An 18640-nucleotide genomic window follows, 5' to 3' on the forward strand; every position below is an offset into this window, starting at 1 on the left:
TATATATATATATATATATATATATATATATATATATATATATATATATATATATATATATATATATATATATATTCTTCTTTTTCCTGGTGAGGTTAAATTAACATCACTAAATTATTACAGTGCCAGATTGAAGTTCTGTGTATTTTATTTTAAAAAAAAACAGAGCAGGCCTATACTGTGTGTAGTGCTGTTTACATTGTTGATTTTTTTTTAAAAGGTTGTGATAATTTTAAGATTTATACCACGATTGATAACAGCATAAAACTGTTCAGGGCAAATGTGTTTAAAATTCCCAGGCAAAACAAAACTATGTTGAAAGCCAATGAAAGCAGCATTGTACTGTTACCATTGTTTGTTGTGGTTGATTTTGTAGCAGGGCTAATTCTGGTAGCAAAGTTATCCTAAAAAATACGAGTTGCAGGTGTAGTTATAAAAGAAGAAACAGACATTGCGATCGCCGGAACTCAAAATATATTACCCACTTAGCTTTTGTTAGCCTCTGCTAACATCCTCAGAGTGTAAAAACTACCATTGAAGAGATATCTGCCTTTATACATCATCCATCAATTTGGCCAGTAGGCCCATCCGCCGCCTCCCTCCTGTAATTATTAGCTTTGTCATTTTTTACTTCCGACATGTTAATTGATGGAGGCTTAGCTCCCCTCCTTTCCTCCCAACTGTGCTCGATGGGGGAGGAAAGAATAGATGCTAAGCCTCCATCGATTAACAGGAAGGGCCTATTTGCCAAATTGATGAATGATGTATAAAGGCAGATATCTCTTCAATGGTAGTTTTTGCACTCCGAAGATTTTAGCAGAAGCTAACCAAAGCTAAGTGGGTAATATATTTTAAGTTCTGGAGATTGCAATGTCTGTCTCTTCTTTTATGTCAGCTGGTCAATTGATCAACTTTTTGGGCCATCAGCCACAATAGTAGAGCATTAAACACCCAAGATTCTCAGAGGTGGTGAGAATTTGCAGTGTGTCCTTTCTTATTTCCAGTTATCCTGTTCACTCCCTTTCAACATGGCAACTTTAAGACTCGTGGACTTCAACTCCCAGAATCCCCCCCCCACTCCCCAGCCAGCATGGAATTCTGGGAGTTGAAGTCCAGGCATCTTAAAAAGTCGCCATATTGGGAAACTCCGTGGTAAGGCTTGTCACGTAGAAATGTGTCCAGCCCAAATAAGGAGAATAAAGAGGGGTGTCCTCCCCCCACAAGCCACACTGCCTCAAAGGGGACGTTTAACTTGCCAAATTTTGGCATTTTGAATATTTTTTGGGGTGGTGGGGGAAGCCCAAATTGGGTGTGGCAGGCCAGTGGGATCACAGCCTCCCTGAAGAACAACTGCTGCTAATCTTGGTGACTTTTAACACTTGTGGACGTCAACTCCCAGAATTCCCCAGCTAGCATGGCTGGCTGGGGAATTCTGGGAATTGAAATCTACACATCCCTAAAGTTGCTATGATTGAAAAAAACCCTCTAGTTTAGACCCCCTCTCCCAAGAAGGTGGGGTACATTTCTTGGCAGTTTGAATCCTTCAAAATGGAGACTTGATTATGCAGAATTGTCTGCCCCACCAGGATGGTAGGTGAGTGGGCTCAAGGCAGTGGGGAATAAAGGAAAAAATTAGCTTTCCATTTTCTAGAAAAAGAGTCTTCGTACAACAGAAATAGGCCTGGAAATATCCTTAATGATCCCATCCAAAGACAGGTTTTAAGCAAGGCATCTGAGCAGTAGATTCCTTCAGAAATGCAGGCAAAACTGTTGAGGTTTTAATTCACTAACAACTGGGTGGAAGGGAGGGACAGAGAATGGTTTTTAAGAAATAAATAAATACTTGAAATTTGCATCCTCTCTCAGCGGCTTGAGAGCAGAGGGTGCCCCCCCCCCTTTCTGTGTTTCTTTTAACGACTGCATTAAAGTTCCTTTTCCGAAATGGCACTTGCGCTACGAGAAGTCCTGTTTCTCCGCAGCCGGGGTTCTGAGCTCCCATTTTTGAGGTCCGAGCACAGTTCTTGCTTTGAGTAACAGAGTCGGAAGGGACCTTGGAGGTCTTGTACTCCAACTCCCTTGCTGGAACAGGAGACCCTACACCTTTCCATGACTATCCATTTTTTATTTAAAAACCTTCAGTGTTGCAGTGTCACCTTTGAAGGCAAGCTGTTTCCCTGGTTAATTTTCTTCACTTTTCCTTTCCTTTCTTTTCCTTTTTCCTTTCTTTTCCCCTTTCCTATCCTTTCCTTTCTCCTTTCTTTTCCTTTCCTTTCCTTCTTCATCTTCTTTCCATTCCTTTCCATTCCTTCCATTCATCTCTTCTTTCTCTCCTTTCCTGTTCCCTTTTTCCTTTCCTTTCCTTTCCTTCTTCATCTTCTTTACTTTCCATTCCTTCCCTTCCCTTCATCTCTTCTTTCTTTCCTTTCCTTTTTCCTTTCCCCTTTCCATTTCTTTCCTTTCTTTCATCTTCTTTACTCTCCATTCCTTCCCTCCATCTCTTCTTTCTCTCCTTTCCTTTTCCCTTTCCCCTTTCCATTTCTTTCCCTTCATCTTCTTTACTTTCCATTCCTTCCCTTCCCTTCATCTCTTCTTTCTTTCCTTTCCTTTTTCCTTTCCCCTTCCCATTTCTTTCCTTCATCTTCTTTACTCTCCATTCCTTCCCTCCATCTCTTCTTTCTCTCCTTTCCTTTTCCCTTTTCCCTTTTTCCTTTCCTTTCCTTTCCCCTATCCTTTCCATTTCTTTCCTTCTTCATCTTCTTTACTTTCCATTCCATTCCTTCCCTTCATCTTTCTTTCCTTTCATTTCCCTTTCCTTTCCCCTATCCTTTCCTTTCCTTCTTCATCTTTACTTTCCATTCCTTCCCTTCCCTTCATCTCTTCTTTCTTTCCTTTCCTTTTTCCTTTCCCCTTTCCATTTCTTTCCTTTCCTTCATCTTCTTTACTCTCCATTCCTTCCCTCCATCTCTTCTTTATTTCCTTTCCTTTTTCCTTTCCTCTCTTCCCCTTCCCCTTTCATTTTCCAGGTTGCTTCCCTCCTTGATTAGTTCCCATCCATCGTTTCTTGCCTTGCCTTCTGGTGCTTTCAAAAATGGCTCGACTCCCTCTTCTTTGTGGCAGCCCCTCAAACATGAGAACATTGCCATTGTCATGCCAGCGTTTCCCACATTCCTAGTCCTTCTTTTCACTAGAGAGAAGATCATGCTGGAGAGGTTTCATGTCCTCTTTCCAGATCCGCTTCCATCTCTGATGAAGCTTTGCTCCTGGTCTCAGCATTGAATTGGGGCCCTCCCAGTTCCTCCTTTTCCGCTAACCAAATTGAACACACATCACCGGGCAGTGCGATGTTTGGGGTGGAAAGCCGGTGCCCGTCCCCTTTTCATTCTCGCGTCCTCTTCCTCTTCTCTGCAAAGTTGCCTTTTAATTTGCCTGCCCAAACAGGCCCAGAGCGTCCTCTAAAGGAGGGAACGATGATGATTCCCACTGCGCTGCTTTCTCGCTTCTCTTTCCCTAATGATTCCTTGGGATGCCTGAATCCTTCCCGCTCGGCGGCTGATGCGACTTGGGCTTTTTTCCAAATGGCTTCTTGAGTCCTTTTCCACCCCTAATTTAGAGGATATCAGCTTGGAAAGTGTTTTGTTCCTTTCCTTTCTCTTCCCTCCTTCCTCTTCCATCCCTCCTTCCCCTTCCTGTTCCCTTCCTTTCCCTTCCCTTTCTTAGCTTCCCGTCCCTTCTTTCCCCCTCCCTTTCCTATTCCTTTCCTTTCCTTCTTTTCCCTTCCCTTTCTTAGCTTCCCTTCCCTTTCCCCTTTCCTATCCCTTCCTTTTCCTTCCCTTCCTTTTTTCCCTTCCCTTTCTTAGCTTCCCTTCCCTTCTTTCCCTTCCCTTTCCTATTCCTCCCTCTTCCCTTTCTTCCAGTCTTTTTTCCTTGCCTTTTCCTTCCTTTTTTCCTTCCTCCTTCTCTTTCCCCTTTCCTTCCTGTCCTTTCTTCCCTTTCTTTTCCTTCCCTTCCAGTCCTTTTTTCCTTTCCCCCTCCTTTCCATTCCTTCCTGTCCTTTCCTCCCCTCCTTTCCTCTCTTTTCCTCCTCCTCCTTCCCCCAGCTTTCCTTTTTCCTTTCTCCCCTCCTTCCTCTTTCAAATGTCTTTCAGCAAGACATTTCTGATTTCTTTCCTTCCTTCCCTTTCCTATTACTTTCCCTTCCCTTTCTTCCCTTTTTCTTTCCTTTCCTTTCCCTCCTTTCCTTTCCTTTTCCTTCCCTTCCCTTCTCTTCCTTTCCCTCCCCCCTGCTTCTTTCAAAACGCTCTTCCCGGTGCTTTCAGAGTCTCTCCAAGAAATAAAAACGAAAATGCAGCCCATCCAGATCCTTCCCAGCTGTTGGTTGGTAACCGAACGAAGGCAGGGCTGTCCCCGAATGTCTCCTTGCTGGATTTATGGCGTAAGGTTTTTTGCTCACCTCTGATTTGCTAAACCAGCTAAACCCTTTAGCCAAGATGCTTCTCCCATTACAGCCTCGCACGATGTAGGAAGCCTGCCTCTCATTCCCCCTGGCAAAACAATACCGGCCCGCCCTTGTGATGCCATCCAAAGAAAACCCCCCTCTTTTTTTTAGGAAAAGGGGAGGGGGAGGGATGGAAAAACAAACAGTGGCTCTTGGCAGCCTCCCTTCCGAACGAAGCTTTGCTTTCCTCCAGCTCTGCCTGTTTTCCCTGACAAGATGAATGTTTTTGACGTACACAACAGAATTGGGCCCGTGCCTGGTTTGCTTTCCTCTCCCTTTAGCGCTCTCTTTCTCTCTCTTTCTCCCTCCCTCCCTCTCCCTCTCCCACTGTTTCTGCAGCCAGCCTTTCCGCTAGATACAGTGGTTCCCAAACTTGGCAACTTTAAGACTTGTGGACTTCAACTCCCAGAATTCTCCAGCCAGCAGAAGTCCACAAGTCTTAAAGTTGCCAAGTTTGGGAACCACTGCGCTAAGAAAACGAGGATGAAGAGAAGCGACATTGCTTGAATAGCCCTCCGATTCAAAGAATTTTGCTTCCCTTTGCTTTTTTTCCCCCTTTATCTTTCCCTCCGTTTCCCATTGTGGTCTTTATTCATTTTCCTTCTTTCTTTCCTCCATCCCTCTTTCTTCACTTCCTTTCACTCTACATTCCTTACTGCCCTTCCCTTCCTTTCCTCCCCGCCTTTCCTCTTTCCTTCCTTCCCCTTTCTTTTCCTTCCTCCTCTCCTTTTTTTCTGTCCTTCCCTTTCCTTCCCCCTTCCCTTCCCGTCCTTTGTTCCTTTTCCTTTCCTTCCTGTTCTTTCCTTTTTTCCTTTCATTCCTCCTTCCCTTTCCCCTTCCCTTTCCTTCCAGTCTTTTTTTCCTTTTCCTTTCCTTCTTGTTCTTTCCCTTTTTCCTTTCTTCCCTCCTTCCCTTTCCTTCCAGTCTTTTTTTCCTTTTCCTTTCCTTCTTGTTCTTTCCCTTTTTCCTTCCCTTTCCCCTTCCCTTTCCTTCCAGTCTTTTTTTCCTTTTCCTTTCCTTCTTGTTCTTTCCCCTTTTCCTTTCTTTCCTCCTTCCCTTTCCCCTTCCCTTTCCTTCCAGTCCTTTTTTCCTTTTCCTTTCCTTCTTGTTCTTTCCCCTTTTCCTTTCTTTCCTCCTTCCCTTTCCCCTTCCCTTCGTCCTTTTTTTCCTTCCTCCTTCCCTTTCCCCTTTCCTTCCTGTCCTTTCTTCCCCTTCTTTTCCTTTCCTTCCAGTCCTTTTTCCCTTTCCCCCTCCTTTCCATTCCTTCCTATCCTTCCCTCCCCTTTCCTTTCTTTCCTTACTTTTCCTCCTCCTCTTCTCCCAGCTTCCCTTCTTTTCCCTTTCTCCCCTCCTTCCTCTTTCAAATGCCTTTCAGCAAGACATTTCTGATTTCTACGATCCGTCTTAACAATTTTGGCCGCAGTAGTGGAAGTAATGCTGAGAGAATGTGAGTTTTTCAACTTAGGGGCAGCTGAAGCGAAGCGCCGGTGTGGGAAAATTGCAGCCAGCAAATATATGTCTGTGTGTGTGTGTGTGTGTGTGTGTGTGTCATCAGAAGTCTGTGAGAAAAAACTATCCCTGCAGACTTTTTCTCACCCGAAGACTGCTAAGTGTACTTGTCTGCTGTTAAACACTCGCTTTTTCACACCGTTGGAGGGAGATTCAGAATCTGTGGGTGCTCTGAGCTTTGTTATTGGCTTGTAGGCGTTTCACTACCCAATTGGGTAACACCATCAGTGGTAAGGAAGTGTAGGGTTTGCCCCTTGTTTATATACAGGAGCTCGTGCTGCCAGTGAGGGCCTGATTTTTTTCTTCGGTAGTTACAATCAAAGGGTCAAGAACGACATAATCAAGGACTTGCCAAGGGGAAAACCACGCCTTGCCGAACTCTGGCATTTATACCATATACAAACAGGTTACGCTCACCAGCACCAAGGATGTTTCTTCATTGGATAATCGAAATTCTAAAAAAAAAAAACAGCACAGCGAGCACCAAGGTCTCCTGTTTTGGGAAAGTGGGCAAGCATGTTTTAATTGTTTTCAATTAAAATACAAGACAGGTTTTAGGATCGATAGACTGTTCTGGCTCTGGAGACTAAAAAATAAACCAGCGAGGTCCTTGGTGCTCTCTCGAGTTTGGCTGTCTGATTGCAGACGTTTCATTACCCAACTAGGTAGCGTCATCAGTGCTAGAATGGAGTGAGGTTTGCAGAGAGGAGGAGGAGGAAGGATTGTGGAGTACTCAGTGCTCTCTGAGCTTGGTTGTAGAGTTGGTTTCATTACCCAACTAGGTAGCTTCATCAGTACTAGTAGAGTGTGTTTATTTACATACCGGATGCATGTAAATAGCATTACATGTTAGGATAGCATTACACGTTATCCCTGTTTACTTAACATACAGGAACCTGCTCTGCCAGTGTTGATGGTGGTGTGATTTTCTCCTTGGTTGGAGTGAGACTCAACTGTGTGTGTGGGGGGGGGGAGAGAGAGAGGGAAGGAGTGAGTGGAGTAAGGTAGAGAAGGGTGGGAAGGAGAAGAGAGGGAGGGAGAGAAGAGAGGAAGAACAGAGAGGCGGAGAGAGGAGAGGGAGAGAAGAAAGGAAGAGAGAGGAGGGGGAGAGGAGAAAGGAAGAGAGAAGAAAGGGAGAGAGGAGGGGGAGAGGAGAAAGGGAGAGAGAAGAAAGAGGAGAGGGAAAGGAGAAAGGAAGAGGGAGGAAAGGGAGAGAGAGGAGAGGGAGAGGAGAAAGGAAGAGAGAAGAAAGGAAGAGAGAGGAGGGGGAGAGGAGAGAAAGGGAGAGGAGAGGGAGAGGAGAAAGGAAGAGAGAAGAAAGGAAGAGAGAGGAGGGGGAGAGGAGAAAGGAAGAAGAAGAAAGGGAGGGAGAGGAGAAAGGAAGAGAGAGGAGGGGGAGAGGAGAAAGGAAGAGGGAAGAAAGGGAGAGAGAGGAGGGGGAGAGGAGAAAGGGAGAGAAGAAAGAGAGGAGAGGGAGAAGAGAAAGGAAGAGAAGAAAGGAAGAGAGGAGGGGGAGAGGAGAAAGGAAGAGGAGAAAGGAAGAGAGAAGAAAGGGAGAGAGAGGAGAGGGAGAAGAGAAAGGGAGAGAGAGAGAGAGGAGAGGGGGAGAGGAGAGAAGAAGGAGGAAGAAGAGAGAGAGAAAAGGGAGAGGGAGTGATAGAAGAGGGAGAGAGAGAGAGATATTTTCAGGTATGTTACCATCCTGGAAGCCCTGGTTTACAACCGTTTGAAGCCAGAAGTCCTTCCTCCCGCCAAGAGGCCTGTTGGGCCAGGCAAGAGCTTAATTGAATTAAAATTACATTAATTAAAAAGACGGGTGTATGTAATCAATGCTCCCTTCTATAACCTTATAATTACAATGCGGTTGCAGCGATGGCGTTCCCAGGCGGCCACAGGTAATGGATCCCTTAATATAAATTTTTCACTGCCGTTCCGAGGCCTCAAAGGGAGAGAGGGACATTAATAGGAATCGCATTAAATTCTGATCAGTTAAAACACTCTGGGAAGAGTGGCTGGGGGGGGTGGTGGACTAAATCTCCAGCCTTTGTTCCAAGGGAAAGAAGGGTGTGCAAGAGACACGCACACTACCTCCCCCCCCCCCAACACACAGGCAAAGAAGTGGGATGCAGCCATTAACACTTTTTTGGGCGAAGAGCGTGGGATGTTTTTAACACTTCCAGGTTTCTAGATCGAGCTGTTGAGTTTTCTTTTAGCTGCTTTTATGCTCCGCCAACCATAAGGTAAAGGTTCCTCTCGCACATATGTGCCAGTCGTTCCCGACTCTAGGGGGCGCTGCTCATCTCAGTTTCAAAGCCGAAGAGCCAGCGCTGTCAGAAGACGTCTCCGTGGTCATGTGGCCGGCATGACTCAACTCTGAAGGTACACAGAACGCTGTTCCCTTCCCACCAAAGGTGGCTCCTATTTTTCTACTTACATTTTTTACGTGCTTCTGAACTGCTAGGTTGGCAGAAGCTGGGACAAGGAACGGGAGCTCATGCCGTCATGCGGCGCTGGGGATTCAAACTGCTGACCTTTCTGATCGACAAGAAGCACACATCTTAGCCCATGAACCACTGTGTCCCTATACTGCCCAAAATGGAGTGTTGGGATTTTATTTTCTGCCTATCTCCTCCCCAGCATGAGTCCAACACATTCTCTTGTGTGTTTGTGTATGTGTAGATTTTTCCATTTGTCCGAGCCCTGCAGCAAACGCTGGGTAGGTTCAGAACTGGTCTCCCAACAATTTGATCCTCTGTTTACAGCTGGTGCAGGATTCAAACTCAGGATTTCCCGAGGTTCAGCCAACTCAGAATGAGGAGGAACTGTTTTCCCCAGCAAAGCTCGGTGTTCTGACCTAGACAGATAGATGGATGAAGAGATGAATGGAGAGAGATGGAAGATAGATAGATAGATAGATAGATAGATAGATAGATAGATAGATAGATAAATAGATAGATGAAGAGGAAAGGAGAGATGGAGATTAGATAGATAGATAGAAAGATGGATGAAGAGATGGAGATAGATAGATAGATAGATAGATAGATAGATAGATAGATGAAGAGGAAAGGAGAGAGATGGAGATAAGATAGAAAGATGGATGAAGAGATGGAGATAGATAGATAGATAGATAGATAGATAGATGAGGAATGGAGAGAGATGAAGATAAAATAGATTAGATAGATGGATGAAGAGATGGAAGATAGATAAGATGAAGAGGAATGGAGAGATGTAGATAGATGAAGAAATGAATGGAGAGAGATGAGATGGAGAGAGATGGAAGATAGATAAGATGAAGAGGAATAGAGAGAGATGAAGATAAAATAGATAGATGAATGAAGAGATGGAGAGAGATGGTAGATAGATAAGATGAAGAGGAATGGAGATATAGAGATAGATAGATGAAAGATAGATAGATAGATAGATAGATAGATAGATAGATAGATGAAGAAATGAATGGAGAGAGATGAGATGGAGAGAGATGGAAGATAGATAGATAGGAAAGGAGATAGATTGATAGATTCAGAGGAATGGAGAGATGGAGATAGATAGATGAAGAGCTGTAGAAAGATGTAGACAGACAGCTAAAGAGATGAATGAAGAGAGATGTAGAGATAAATGGAAGAGATGAATGAAGAGATGTAGATGAAGGGATGACTGGAGAGAGATGGAGATGAGATAGCCAGATAGATAGATAGATATAGAGGGAGGAGGAGAGAGCCTCCGTGCCAAGCAGGGAACAGGATGACGGAGCGAATGCCATCAAGGCATTGACAGGATTTCCCATCTTGGTGCATTCCTGCCTCTCAGTGCAGCCTCTCTCCTCTGCCAACATCCAGCACAAATCGTTTGCCTTTTATGAAGAAAATGGAAAGCGACAAGACGGGTGATTCACAGCTTCTATTTCCTCCAGGGTCAACTCGAGCCAAGCCGGCTGCTTCCTCCTGACCCAACGGTCGGCTGCTCGCTCTGCCTGTTATGCGGCGAAGAAGAAGCCGGCCAATCGAGGTTTTATGAAGAACTCGATTCTGGGAAATTGGGAGCGAGGGATTCCTTTAGCAATACACAATCTGCTTTTTGTGTGTTGCAGCTTTTCAGACAATAAGCTGGGAGTTTTCGCGGAGGTGGCAAAACCCAAGGCCCTGATTCCAAGCTTATTTTTACAGCCGGAGGAGTCACCCACGCAGACGGGGCCAAGACTAAATTGGGAGAATTTTTCTCTCTCTCGGAATACACGACATTTTCTGGGAATCCTCCACCCGCCTCTTTGAATTCCTGGAGACGGTCCTTTTTCAGCAGAATATCTGGCAAAATGTTCTCACCACCACCACCACCCCAACTCCGGCCCTTTAATAATAAAAAAATCTGCCAGATTTAGGGTTCCTTCAGACCAAAGTTCACCATGGTTTTTCTCTCTTGATTGTTATAATCATCTGTGGCAGCCATCCATCACCAACTGGTGGCCACTGGTAGCCCGCAAGAAAATTTGGGTGGTCTGCAGAAAAATTATTTGCATTTTTTATATTGCACTAAATCAGGGGTCCTCACACTACGGCCCCTGGGACGGATATGTGCAATGAACGCTTGTGTTGCTGCAGAGAGTCTCCCCCTTCGGGGGTCTTTTTGTGTGGGTAGGAAAGGGGCAGAAATTCCAACTTGGGGTCTGCTTCAGCCTCCTGCTGGGGGCTTTGGGTAAAGGCTGGAGGGAAGAGCCGCTGGTGGCGAAGAGCCGGAGAGCCTCATTCCAGTAGGACTGCATTATGGCCTGGAACTGGCTGACCATCTCAGCCGGCTGAGCCTCCAGGCGCCAGTCCCTGGCCTTGCACTCCCGCTGGTCTTCCCTCTGCTTGGAAAGCCTATGCTCCTAGTCCTCAGTGAGGTGCTTCTGCTGAGCCTCTTTCTCGGTCAGATCCAATTTGAACTGAGCTGTTTTGCCAACTGTTTCTCCTGGTGGCTGCTTAGCTCCAGCAACTGCTTCCTGTTGGGGCACTAAGGAGCCCGGGCGGGCAGGCAAGGAGGGGCGAGTAGAGGCCGTCGAGGCCGCCTCTCAATGAGTGACATCACATTGACCACGCCCACCCAGTCACATGACCACCTAGCCACGCCCACCCAGTCGGTCATTAGGCAGATCACGTTGACCACACCCACCCAGTCACACGACCACCTAGCCACGCCCACCCAGCTGGTCATTAGGTAGATCACGTTGACCACACCCACCCACCCACATGACCACCTAGCCACACCCACTCAGCTGGTCATTAGGCAGATCACATTGACCACGCCCACCCAGTCATATGACCACCTAGCCACGCCCACCCAGTCATTAGGTAGATCACGTTGACCACGCCCACCCAGTCACATGACCACCTAGCCACGCCCACTCAGCCAGTCATTAGGCAGATCCTATTAGTGGCTCACGGGATTTCATATTATGAATTTAGTGGTCCCTGAGGTCCGAAAGGTTGGTGACCCCTGATCTGTGGGACGTGAAGCTATAGTTGCTGATTTGACTGGTCCTCGACTTACAACGGTCTATTTAGTGACCAAAGTTACAATGGCACCGGGGAAAAAAGCCACACGAGCGTTTTACAACCCTAGCAGCATCCCTATGGATCATTTCGGGCCAAAATTAGGACGTTTTACCACCGACTCATATTTATGACGGTTGCCTTGGTCCCGGGGGTCACGCGATCCCCTTTTGCGACCTCCTGACGAGCAAAGGCAATGGGAAAAAAATCGGATTCACTTAACAACCAGATTACTAATTTCACAACTGCAGCGATTCACTTAACCAACGCGGCAAGGAAGGTCGCTCACTTAAGAACCGCCTGGCCATTTGGGCTCAACTGTGGTCATAAGTCAAGGACTCCCTGTATAGGGAATAAATTTGGCGGGGGTTGAAGCGTTCTGTCCTTTTTTTTTTTTTTCCTTTTTCAAAATACTAATTTAAAAAATCCAAAGCGAAACCTTTGAAATGTTGCTTGTCCAGAAATGGCATGGAAACTTTTCAAATGTCAGCCTTAGAAGCTGAATTTGGTGCCAACTACCAACTCTCTTTTCTGCTGTGTTCCCCCCCCACCCGTTTCCAGAAACTCCCCCAACATCTGGCAGTCTGCGGGGAGCCCTCCCCCTTTTTTAAGATGTTTCCTGCATTAACAATGGAATCGAATTCTTTAGATGGTTGGATGCCTTTAAAAAAATAATGTCATACTTTTTTAAAAAAAAAGATTGCTCGGCAAAGCTTGGAGACATTCAGGATACATGAGAGAGAGAGAGAGACGGGCTGTTTTCCGTGCCAAAAAAATAAAAAACTGGGGACCCTTGAAGCTTTCAGCAGGACGAGGAAAGGCTCTTTTCGCTTTTGATTCCCAAAAGGCTGAGTCCGTTAAGTGATCTGGTGAGAAAAATGCAAGAAAAGAGAGAAAAATGTGTGTTAGATTTCTTCAAGGAACGTTCTTGCTGCTTCTTATTAAAACTCTTTAGAATAGAATGGAACAGCAGAGTTGGAAGGGACCTTGGAGGTCTTCTAGTCCAACCCCCTGCCTAGGCAGGAAACCCCACACCACTTCAGACAAATGGTTAGAATAGAATAGAACAGAACCTTGGAGGTCTTCTCGTCCAACCCTTTATATTGTTATAGAATGAAATAGAATAGAATAGACTAGAACAGAGAATGGAATGGAATAGAATAGAATATGGAATGGAATAGAATAGAATAGCGAATGGAATGAATAGAGTAGAATAGAATGGAGAGTGGAATGGAATGGAATAGCTGAGCAGAGATGAGCAGAGTTGAAAGGGACCTTGGAGGTCTTCTAGTCCAACCCCCTGCTTAGGCAGGAAACCCCACACCACTTCAGACAAATGGTTAGAATAGAATAGAATAGAACCTTGGAGGTCTTCTTGTCCAACCCTTTATATTGTTATAGAATGAAATAGAATAGAATAGAATAGAATAGAACACAGAATGGAATGGAATGGAATAGAGAGTGGAATGGAATGGAATAGAATAGAATATGGAATGGAATAGAATAAAATAGAATAGAATAGAGAATGGAATGGAATAGAGTAGAATAGAATGGAGAGTGGAATGGAATGGAATAGAATAGAATAGGTGAGCAGAGATGAGCAGAGTTGGAAGGGAACTTGGAGGTCTTCTAGTCCAACCCCCTGCTTAGGCAGGAAACCCCACACCACTTCAGACAAATGGTTAGAATAGAATAGAATAGAACCTTGGAGGTCTTCTTGTCCAACCCTTTATATTGTTATAGAATGAAATAGAATAGAATAGAATAGAATAGAATAGAATAGAACAGAGAATGGAATGGAATAGAATACAGAGTGGAATGGAATGGAATAGAGTAGAATAGAATGGAAAGTGGAATGGAATGGAATGGTCTGTGACCGTAAATCCTCCCTTGAAAGGCTTTGCTGGATGTGAAGGAGCAGAATTCAGAGTCAATGAATAAAAGGGAGTTTTGTCGGGACCAGGAGTTTGCTTCGTGCTCTTGGGAAGCCTCGGTCAGAACAGCTTTCCCATTGACTTTGCTCGTCGGAAGGTCGCAAAAGGGATCAGATGACCCCAGGATGCTGTAACGGTCGTTAAGCGTGAAAAACGGTTACTTTTTTCAGTGCCGTTGTAACTGCGGTCACTAAATGAACTGTTGCAAGTTGAGGGCAGCCCGTCATTCAAATTAACCTGCTCAGTTTGGGATTTTTCTGTTCCTGTAATTCACTTTATTAAAGTGAAGCAACTTAGAACTAAGGAGAAATTTCCTGACAGTGAGAACAATTAATTTAGTGGAAAAGAAGTTGCCTCCAGAAGTTCTGAATGCCCCAACACTGGAAGACTTTAAGAAGATGTTGGGTAGCCATTTGTCTGAAGTGGTGTAGGGTTTCCTGCCTAGGCAGGGGGTTGGACTAGAAGACCTCCAAGGTCCCTTCCAACTCTGCTCATCTCTGCTCAGCTATTCTATTCCATTCCATTCCGTTCCACTCTCCATTCTATTCTACTCTATTCCATTCCATTCTCTATTCTATTTTATTCTATTCCATTCCATATTCTATTCTATTCCATTCCACTCTGTATTCCATTCCATTCTCTGTTCTATTCTATTCTATTTTATTCTATAACAATATAAAAGGTTGTACGAGAAGACCTCCAAGGTTCTATTCTATTCTATTCTAACCATTTGTCTGAAGTGGTGTAGGGTTTCCTGCCTAAGCAGGGGGTTGGACTAGAAGACCTCCAAGGTCCCTTCCAACTCTGCTCATCTCTGCTCAGCTATTCTATTCTATTCCATTCCATTCCACTTTTCATTCTATTCTACTCTATTCATTCCATTCTCTATTCTATTTTATTCCATTCCATATTGTATTCTATTCCATTCCATTCCACTCTGTATTCCATTCCATTCCATTCTCTGTTCTGTTCTGTTCTATTCTATTCTATTCTATTCCATTCTATAAAAATATAAAGGGTTGGACGAGAAGACCTCCAAGGTTCTGTTCTATTCTATTCTATTCTAACCATTTGTCTGAAGTGGTGTGGGGTTTCCTGCCTAAGCAGGGGGTTGGACTAGAAGACCTCCAAGGCCCTTTCCAACTCTGCTCATCTCTGCTCAGCTATTCTATTCTATTCCTTATCTGGCTTGGAGAGCTGCCAGGCTGATATCTGCAAAACTTGGCAAGGAGTCTCAGAGAGTCACGAACCAATTAAGCAAATTAATTGTCTCCTGCAAACTCCACTCCCCTTTCGCTCCTCTTTTATTGCCTCTGGGAGGGGCCACTCATCCTCCACCTGTGGCCTTACTCCCTAGTCGACCCCTGTTCTTTAGCTGTTCCCTTCGTCTGGCAACTCTGTGCATGCACACACTGGGAACAGGCTCCAGCTGTTCTTCTGCCTCACTGATGTCTGACTCCAAAGGCAGCTGATAACTGTCAGATGGCCCTGGACCCCTTCTCTGCCTCCGACACAGAGCCCTCATCCGAGCCTTCCCCAGACTCCAGGACTGGCCCCTCTTCTTCCCCAACCTTCTCTCTGTCCGAATCTGCGGGCCGCATCACCCTGATTCCCTTAACAACCATCTTACTAACTTAACAACTGCAATGATTTGCTTAACAACGGTAGGGAGAAAGGTCATAAAATGGGCACAAACTCGCTTAAATGTCTTGCTTGGGGCTCAATTATGGTCTAAGTTGAAGGTGGCCTGTACTTGAACAACTAGTAAAACCTATTTGTTTGTTTTTATTTACTTATTATTTATTTCTTTGGTGTTGGTTTATTTTGTGTTTCCAACTTTGCTGGATTGTGGCAAAACTACCTGAATCTGCAAGGGAATTTAAAGAAACAAACAAGCATTGGTTCTCCCAGCATCACTCCAAGAAAGTTGAGATCTTAGACTGAAAATCCAAGGTGAAATAAGGACTTCTCGTGGGAAAAAAAAGAGAGAGAAGAGAAATAACTCTTCTCACAGGTGCCCTTGTGACCTCTGAGGTGCCCTTGTGACCTCTAGGCCGGAGTACTGCAATGTGCTCTACATGGGGCAGCCCTTGAAGAGTATTCGGCGACTTCAGCTGGTCCAGAATGCAGCCGCGCGAGCGATCATGGGTGCACCTCGTTTCACCCACGTAACACCTATCCTCCGCGAGCTGCACTGGCTGCCTGTTGATCTCCGGGTGCGCTTCAAGGTGCTAGTTGTCACCTACAAAGCCCTTCATGGTATTGGATCTGGGTACTTGAGAGACCGCCTACTGCCAATTACCTCCACTAGGCCAATAAGATCCCATAGATTAGGCCTCCTCCGAATTCCATCAGCCGGCCAGTGTCGACTGGCAACTACCTGGAGGAGAGCCTTCTCGGTGGCTGCTCCGACCCTCTGGAACGAACTCCCCGTGGAGATTCGTACCCTCACCACCCTCCAGGCCTTCCGCAAAGCCCTTAAAACCTGGCTGTCCCGACAGGCCTGGGGCTAAAGACTTCAACCCCACCCGAATAGTACGACTGTTGTGCTTTTTAACGATGTATTGTCTTCATGTGTATAACTTGTTTTATCCTTCCCTCCCCCTGAATTGTGAGCCGTCCTGAGTCCCCTCAGGGAAAAGGGCGGCATACAAATAAAGTTAAATCTAAAAATCTAAATCTATAATAAGATTTCTTGCTCACCTGTTCGTGCCTGGCAACAGAACGAGGCAAAGTGTCTTCTCTGGAATCTGCTCATAAAGTGTTTTGACTGTACGGTCCAGTTTCTTGATGGCTTTCTTTAAACCAAGTTCCTGCGGAGAAATGGTGGAAATGCTTTTCGTAAAAGAAAGCCAGGCGACAAAGCAAGGGGTGCAGGAAACCGTGGCTTCAAGAATCTCGGTGCTATCCTAAAAAATTAGCTTGCATGTATCCGAACTTACAACCTAAATGCTGGAGATGTGATTGTGCTGATGCTACATATTATCATGAGCCGAGGTGGCGCAGTGGTTAAATGCAGCACTGCAGGCTACTTCAGCTGACTGCAGTTCTGCAGTTGGGCTGTTCAAATCGGTTCCACCACAAAACCGCGTTGGACTAAAGCGCGCTCGACGAAACCGCGTAGCTGACGTCATCACAGCGCGACGAAAAAAGCACGCTGCGAATGCTAAAGCTAAAATTGACCCCTAAACCTAATCCTAAACCTAACCCTAAACCTAACCCTAACCCTTAACCTAACCCTAAACCTAACCCTAAACCTAACCCTAAACCTAACCTTAACTTGAATCGGCTTGCTTTCAAAGCGCTATTTAAAGCGGCCTTTTTTCTCCGCGGTTGCTGTTGTCGCCCTGCTGATGACGTCAGCGACGCGGTTTAATCGGGCGCGCTTTAGTGGAGCGCGGTTTTGTCATGCCACGGTTCAAATCTCCTCGGCTCAGGGTTGACTCAGCCTTCCATCCTTCCGAGGTGGGTAAAATGAGGACCCGGATTGTTGGGGGCAATATGCTGACTCTGTAAAGCGCTTAGAGAGGGCTGAAAGCCCTATGAAGCGGTATATAAGTCTAACTGCTATTGCTATCATATATGGTGGACTTGTAAAAAAGTCAAAGCATTTTGGATAAAAATATGGTGGATTACTCAAAATATTCTTAAAAAGAGGATAAAGTTTACTCCTCAGTTATTCTTGTTAGGTATAATTACAGATTGTACAGTTATAGAGACTAATTTGATTCTGAATTTAACAATGGCAGCAAGATTGTTGGTGGCACAGTAGTGGAAGAAGGAAGAATTGCCTACTATTCAAGAATGGACGTTAAAAGTAAATTTAGCAGAGATGGCTAAAATATCAGCATACCTCAAGGACCATTCAGATGAGAAATATAAGTTGGAATGGAGAAGATGGATTGATTATATTCAGAATAAATATGGGACTGAGGAATTTCAGCTTATGAATGAACAAGGAATGTTACAATTCATCTAAAGTTAGCTTTACAAAAGGGGAGTTAAAAGTACAAGCGAAGGGACGATGCTAAAGTTAGTTTATTTTAGTGTATGATTGTTAAATGTTTATACCCTGTATTTGCTCTGGGGGGTTGGGGGGGAGGGGGAAAGGTATGCAATTGTAAAACTTATTAAAACTTTTTAATTAAAAAAAAAAAAAGAATCTCGGTGCTTAAAACATGGAAATGAAATACGACGGAGGATTTCATAACACAAGGACAATGGAATGACGCAGAATATAATATAAAGATGTACGATTATTGGATGGATTTAGGAGGATGGAATGAAGTGTTAGAATATAAATTAAGTCAAACTTTAGACGATCTCGTATAAAATGAAGGAATAGTAATTATAGTCAAATAAAAGATTAATAGTGATAATAATGTATACATATATATAGCAATAGCAGTTAGACTTATATACCGCTTCATAGGGCTTTCAGCCCTCTCTAAGCGGTTTACAGAGTCAGCATATTGCCCCCAACAACAATCCGGGTCCTCATTTCACCCACCTCGGAAGGATGGAAGGCTGAGTCAACCCTGAGCCGGTGAGATGTGAACAGCCGAACTGCAGAACTGCAGTCAGCTGAAGTAGCCTGTAGTGCTGCATTTAACCACTTCGGCTCATATCTCATATTAGATTGATAATATGAGGTTTTATATAAATTGTAATTGAGGACTATGGAGAGGATGCACAAAGGTTTTTGTAACCAACTGACACGTTGGATGTAACTGGAAGATGTTTTTTATGTTTTATATTTTGTTTGGGTAAGTTTGCCTTTACAAAATAAAAATTATTTTAATAAAAAAAAAAGAATCTTGGTGTTTAACATTTCGGTTCAAAGGTAATAAAACGCTGGTAATAAAATGTCTGAAAGAAACCACCAATTTCAGAGAGGACCAAGGACCACTTGGGCCTCCTCCTTCCTCTTCTCCACCAACCCCACTCCTAGCACTGATGATGCTACCTAGGTGGGTAATGAAACGTCTGCAAGAAAACCACCAAGCTCAGAAGGCAACAAGGATTCCACAGTCCTCCTTCTCCTCCCTCTAGCACTGATGATGCTACCTAGTTGGGTAATGAAACGTCTGCAAGAAAACCACCAAGCTCAGAGGGCACCAAGCATTCCACAGTCCTCCTCTTCCTCCCTCTAGCACTGATGATGCCACCTAGTTGGG

At 44.7% G+C, this 18640-nt stretch overlaps 1 protein-coding gene across 3 annotated transcripts in view; it reads right to left on the minus strand.

Moving 5' to 3' along the window:
* Window positions 1-6832: 6832 nt before the first annotated feature.
* REXO5 (RNA exonuclease 5) overlaps window positions 6833-18640 on the minus strand; it is a 40260-nt gene continuing 28452 nt past the window's right edge. For 2 of the 3 annotated variants that reach the window (XM_087729348.1, XM_087729347.1), the window contains exons 19-20: window positions 16167-16276; window positions 12174-12395 (exon numbers count right to left, since the gene is read on the minus strand). In XM_087729348.1, the coding sequence (XP_087585474.1) occupies window positions 12332-12395; window positions 16167-16276 (174 nt within the window). In that variant the 3' untranslated portion in view covers window positions 12174-12331. Of the gene's footprint in view, window positions 6958-12173; window positions 12396-16166; window positions 16277-18640 lie in introns of those variants that run through there. The other variant, XM_087729349.1, reaches the window with a different exon arrangement.

Source organism: Thamnophis sirtalis, unplaced genomic scaffold (assembly GCF_051295495.1).
Source record: "Thamnophis sirtalis isolate CommonGarterSnake01/CBP01778 unplaced genomic scaffold, rThaSir2_p1.2 scaffold_14, whole genome shotgun sequence".
Taxonomy (NCBI): Eukaryota; Metazoa; Chordata; class Lepidosauria; order Squamata; family Natricidae; genus Thamnophis; species Thamnophis sirtalis.